Genomic DNA, 6,183 nt, shown 5'->3' with positions numbered 1-6,183 from the left:
CCTGATTTTGACAGGGAAATTATCGTGAAGACGTACAGTGGAAAGACCGTGATTACAATAGAGACTGAACCGGATAGTGTCCGAGCTTTGAAGAGAGAAATTAGGGACGAAACAAGAATACCCACAGACCAGCAACATATCACTTTTGGTGGCAACGAACTAGAAGATGACCGCACTCTTGAAAGCTACGGTATAAGAGATGGATCAGTATTATACATGTATCCTCACCTTTTAGATGTACCGGCACCTGATTTTTACAGGCAAATTTTCGTGAAGACGCACAGTGGAAAGACCGTGATTACAATAGAGATTGAACCGGAAGACACTGTCCAAGTTTTGAAGAGAGAAATAAGGGACGAAACAGGAATACCGAACAACCAGCAACATATTACTTTTAATGGCAACAAACTAGAAGATGACCGCACTCTTCACAGCTACGGTATTAGATATGAATCTGTATTGTACATGCGTCCTTACCTTTTAGATGTACCGGTATCTGATTTTGTCCCGAAAATTTTCGTGAAGACGCACAGTGGAAATACCGTGATTACAATAGTGATCGTACCGGGACTCACTGTCCGAGCTTTGAAGAGAGAAATAAGGGACGAAACAGGAATGCCGACCAACCAGCAACATATTACTTTTGCTGGCAACAAACTAGAAGATGACCGGACTCTTTCCAGCTACGGTATAAGAGATGGATCAGTATTATACATGTGTCCTTACCGCGAGGCTCGTTGTTGCAAGAAGTGCGTAGTAAGTTGATTGAAATACATTTACATCACCCTAGGCTCGATTTCGGCCGCTTTCTCTAGTCCGGTCTACGTTCCGCTCCTTTCCCGAACAGCGGCTGGTAATCGAGCCTAGTCCTTTTATTGATCATGAATTTCGTCATAATATTGCCAATCCACGAGGCGATAGCCGAGTGGATCCGTAGACTACTTTGACAATGTTATGACGAAAGTCATTGTCAATAACAGGAGAGACACAAGAAAACTGACGTCAATTTGTTTTATACGATAAGAAATTGTCAAATTAGCCGCTCTCGCTCATCGCAAAAATTATAAAATCATGCGTCTGTCAAATAATCTGGACAGCACAGAAACGCAAAATCCTTTTTTTTTTTTTTTGATTTAAGAATACAATCTTGGATTTTCCCAAAGAAACGCACCCCCTAGTCAATGTGTTGACAAAATGATTACAATTAGATATCTTTGAACCGTTTTCTATATAATCGTGCAACCAGACAAAAAAGCAACACGCCTCAGTTTACCGCGGATCGCACAGAAATGGCCAAAAAATCCTTTGATTGTAATGAACGTAAAATTTTTAATGGGCTAAGCCAATAGGATAATGTTTGTAGCTGTTTTGTATTTTTTTTTTTTTTTTTTTGCTCCTGTTATTCATTATGCCACTCAACGGTAAATAGTTAGTTTTTAATTTTTAAGATTCTAATAGAGCTTTTTAGCGCTTTTTATCTGTAAGTATGTCAATTTTATCGGTAGGGCCTCTGTATCCTGGTGTAAATTAATTAACAAATAAAGAAGCCTAAGCCGTGTATTACACTGTGATAAAACACGAAGGGCATCAAATGTCCATCGATATTATGATATAGGGACAAGGTGGCGAAAAACAATAAAACACGCTTTTTCTTTATTTTATACTCTGATAAAACATGAGTTTTTGACCAATCAGAGCGCGTGCAGGGTCATATTTATATTGTAAATAAACATATCAATCTACAGCTCCTTTCAGACTTATTCTGTGAGAACAAATCTGAAAGTTCAATTCCTTTCCCCAAGAGAGAGGCATTTCATATTCGAACCGATGAAAATATTCCATAGTGATGACTTAAAGTTACAGGAATCAGAGGAACTTCTCTAATTGCTTGTTCCTGGTTGTTTCGCGTGCGAGGAAAATTCCATATTTGGATGACAACCAAACATAGGGCTACGTTATCGGTATGTTGTGTACATTGTTTGATGATGTTTGTAGGCGGTGCTGAAATTGGGTTAACTATTGAGATAGTAAAAAAATATATATATATAACAGTGACTTAACTTAATCACTTGAAGTAACCGACAACTTTTTCTCTGGCCTCCGGATCCCGAAAGGCTGTCTTATTCTAAATCAGAAGCCATAGATTTCAGCTAGCTACATCACACGTGTTAGAGTGGCAGACCTCCATAAGAACGTATGGTTCCTTCAAACTAATTCCAAATTGCCCAGCTTTTAAACATGATATTTAAGGAGGGGAGAGGGAGTTTGGTATTGGGTGGTGGTGGTGGTGGGGGAGGGGGGTTGTTGTACAAAAATTGAATTTCTAGAGAGGGAGGGTTACCAAAGAGGGGAAGGTGTTAAATAGAAATAGAGCTTTTAAGATACCCTAATGTCGAACTCTTCCTTCCTCCTTCCATTATCCCTCCCTCTTAGAACATGACTTACCTGGGGCCCCGGGCCGGGGGCCCCGCCTTCGCCCCTCTCCCTACGCCCCGCAAAAACTGTCCCGAAACAAATGTAGGAATCACCAATTCATAACACGAAAACTCGCTCGCACGTCCCCGGAAACTCCGACAATTTTAGTTTTGACCGTTGCACTCGCCCACGGAATAGACAAGTACACGTTTTCCATCAGCTGTTGTCATTATTGGTGACGATATTATTGACAAACTGGAAAAGGCGTGAATAGATTACGACTTCATTGAGTTTTGTAAGTCAAATTTTGTTAGTTTCTATATATAAATATCCATTGAAAACAAAAAAATTCGTTAATTTCTGATAATCATTAGTTAAAATTAAATGATAATGATTCTTCGAAATGTCAGTCGCCGTTATTCAAGCTTTGTAGCGAAGATTTCTATCTTTAGAAACAGCTTATCTACCAGTTGAAACCTATATTACGGTGCATATTGTTTCACTTTCCTTTCATGGACGTTACATTCTTACGTGAATCAATTCTTGAGAGCTTTTCTACGTTCATCTTGAATATATAAATGCTAAATATCACAGTTTTTGATGAATAATACCCCAGGAATAACATTTAATCAGTCGTCAGAGACAGCTCGGAATCGTCGCTATAAATACATATAACCCACGGCAAGTATTGACCAAATTCCCCAAAAGTCACTAAGTTGGATGTAACAAATTCACCTAACAAAATAGTCCCAAATGGTCCAACTACGTTGTTCCCCCTTCGCCCTTCTCTCCATACCCGCTCTCCCTTCCCCGTATCGCAAGATGTTTTCGAAACTAACGCAAATCTCTCAGTAATTGTCAAGGAAAATACGTGACAGAAACAGAATTCAAAGAATTCCTGCTCTATTTCCGAGGCGATTTATTAAAATATTCATGTATATTTAGTCTAAAGAAAATAAAAAAACTGAAATTTTATCAATATTCATGGTGTTCACGTACTGATTGAGTTACTAAGGCACGTTTCATTTCGAAAATTTCATAAACTTGATAAGTTTGATATCGTTCAATATCTTTATCTTGCCTCATTGGTTAGAAAGTTCTCGATCACAAGCTGTCGTTTCGAGAGATCTTTCTGTCTGTATCGGTCCTAACACGGAAGCCGGCAAAATTTGTTTGCGCTGTTGCGCTATCAATTCGTGCTTTTACCTTCGGCGACTGACGAGAAAAAACTATTTTTGTGTTATACTTGAAAAACTCAGAACCACGTTGCTGCGAAATGCTATTATATTGAATAAAATTGCGTAAGACGTGTGATTATTTTAGGTCAGCGCAAATTAATATTCGACTACCCCCATGAAAAGCAATGATAAGTTAACGTGGTCGTGAATAATAACGAGTGATTAGCTAAGCACCCACTTAGGGAAGCATGGAGTCATCGCTGGGAAACCCATGACGAAATAAACAAACCATGACTGAAAGGAAGTCTTGCCGACTCGGCAGAAAAGTAAACTGAGGTTTATCATTGACGCTAAAACGCGAATTTGCGTTTTATTTTACGCACACTGCTCACGAAATCCCTTTTATTTCCAACTTTCCGATCAACAGTGGTTAACAACCAATCAAATTCGATTCCACGCAATTCGAGCGTCATTTTTTGCATGCCTTTGACGTCACAGGAAAATGTGCGTGTGTATTGAAAATAGAAACCCGGGGTCAGAATGGTATAAAGTCGACCGATCGCGAAATAACTAGAGAGTTGAACAGAGGGAAAATACGATACAGTGTTGCACGTTCGGTTTATATCGCATGTGGACTCGAACATGGGGAAGCGGAAACACAGCACTGACAGCGAGGATGAAAGCGACGATTCTTGTAAGCGATTAAAGAAGGCAGTTCGATTTGGCGAAGTCACGATCTATCATTTTCCGAGAAAGCAGGGATTTGTTTCCGTGCCCTCGTCTGGAGGTTCCACGCTAGGAATGGCCAGAAAACATGTCTGGATCGAGAAAATATGCGTCGATTTTGAACTGGACGCGGCGGCGACCAGAACAGAGCGAAAGCCTTTTGCGCCGGTGGCACAGAAAGCCAGGAAAACTATTCTTAAAACGGCTGGCGTTCGAAGAATTCTTAAGAAAGAGGAACAAGATTGCGCTCAGCTGAGACTCTCTCGAGTAATATGCGGCTGTAGTTGTGGGGATGTTTGTTATCCTCAGACATGCGAGTGTATTTTGAGTGGAATCGGCTGTCAAGTCGATTATGGACGATTTCCTTGCTCGTGCCAACCAAATGGGTGTCAAAACAGCCATGGACGAAAACAATATAACCCCGGTGTTGTCGAGAGACATTATTTTGAAACGTTTGCCCGAATAAATGGACAGAGAGGGGCTACAACTGTTCTTCAGTACGTGGGTGTTGTGTAGTAAACTGAATCTTTTTTTTCTGAAACAGTACATTGTATCTTGTGCCAACGATAGAGCGACATTTTGAAAGAATTTCTCAAGTGGTCTAAGAATAGCGATCACTGCGGTTTTGTTTGGGCACATCTTATTGTTTTCGTCGCTTTTGTTGTCGAGCAAGCCCTTTGAAAATATTTATGAATAATATATGTAAATGAGCATAATTGTATAAATATTAAATGAGAAATCGTTCGTTACGACAAATTGTACAGCAGGCAAATAAAATTATAACTATGATAGTGTATTCTAAAAAGAGCTCATTTCTTTAAAGGCATTGTTCTGGAATTCCGCCAGTCCGACCCATGAAATGATCATGACCGCGGAAATAAGCGTAAAACGTGACTGATATTTTTGTTACGGAAATATTGGAAAAGACCAGAAAGGTCATGGAGGTGCGACTTGTACATGTTACACAACTTTTCCCAAGCGCGCAAGGGACGGAGGGAGGGGGGGGGGGGGGAAGGGGGGGAGCCGAAGCCGGACTTTGAGATTTTCGAATCAGGGGTGTTTTTTTAGCTAACAAATATGAGAGGTATTTTATCGGATGGCATTGTTTAAGTAGGGATTTTCTGGGGGTGGTGTCCCGACCGCGTAGTTCTAGGAATTAAGTGCATTACATTACATCTCAGGTTTCCTCATGTGATTTTCTTGGGATTAATTCTTGCTCCAGGAATTATTTGGGTCTTTTTGGAAGCCCTAGGGATGTATTTCGATTATCCCCGTCCGCTTGAAATATCAAGGTACCCGGTCGTTGGAAATGGTGGAGGTCTGATGGTATGGTGGGATTTTAAACGCAGGGATAAAACGTCTCGTTTATCCCCGCCCTGGGATAGGCTCGATTATCAGCCGCGCGCTATTTCGGGAAATGAGCCCTTCTCGGGGAGGCACGCGGGCCCAAGGTCGAGCCTAGCTCTGGGAAATTAATAGACAAATTTAATTTCTAAAGAATGTCGTTTCTCGCAACTGTCACTTACTTTTCCTGCTCTGTCAAAATTTTCCTCGTCAGGGCATAATAAACTATTTTGGAATCGTGACAAGATCATCACTAGATGCCACTTAGTTTTTATTTGCCCAAGGGACAAAACTTCGATTGAATGACTGAGCTGGTGTTGTATGTTCATAACCTTTAAAATTTTGGCGAATTTTTGGCAACTTTGAGGTCGCAGACATTGTGGCATGCACATTTTCACTTGACATAGGGTATCTTGCAACAAAGAAATAACAGTGCGTGTTGCTTGCCAAAAATCGTGGGAACTCGTGACTCATAGAATCAATTCTAAAAGACCGTCACGTGTATTTAATTCAATCTAAT

At 40.4% G+C, this 6,183-nt stretch overlaps 2 protein-coding genes across 3 annotated transcripts in view; both read left to right on the top strand.

Annotated features, from left to right (window-relative positions):
• LOC110054898 (uncharacterized) overlaps positions 1 to 1,656 on the top strand; it is a 10,848-nt gene extending 9,192 nt beyond the window's left edge. For both annotated transcript variants that reach the window (XM_089297016.1, XM_020761273.2), the window contains one exon: positions 1 to 1,656. This exon is cut by the window's left edge and continues 11 nt beyond it. In XM_089297016.1, the coding sequence (XP_089153142.1) occupies positions 1 to 765 (765 nt within the window). In that variant the 3' untranslated portion in view covers positions 766 to 1,656.
• Positions 1,657 to 4,118: 2,462 nt separating this feature from the next.
• On the top strand, positions 4,119 to 5,124 carry LOC110054889 (cysteine/serine-rich nuclear protein 1-like). The gene has a single exon (XM_020761261.2). The coding sequence runs from the start codon at positions 4,236 to 4,238 to the stop codon at positions 4,833 to 4,835; it is 600 nt and encodes a 199-aa protein (XP_020616920.1). The 5' UTR covers positions 4,119 to 4,235; the 3' UTR covers positions 4,836 to 5,124.
• Positions 5,125 to 6,183: the final 1,059 nt, after the last annotated feature.

This window comes from Orbicella faveolata, unplaced genomic scaffold, assembly GCF_042242905.1.
Source record: "Orbicella faveolata isolate gen_17 unplaced genomic scaffold, um_ofav_v1 contig_27, whole genome shotgun sequence".
Classification (NCBI taxonomy): Eukaryota; Metazoa; Cnidaria; class Anthozoa; order Scleractinia; family Merulinidae; genus Orbicella; species Orbicella faveolata.
This window is presented reverse-complemented; position numbering and strand designations above follow the sequence as displayed.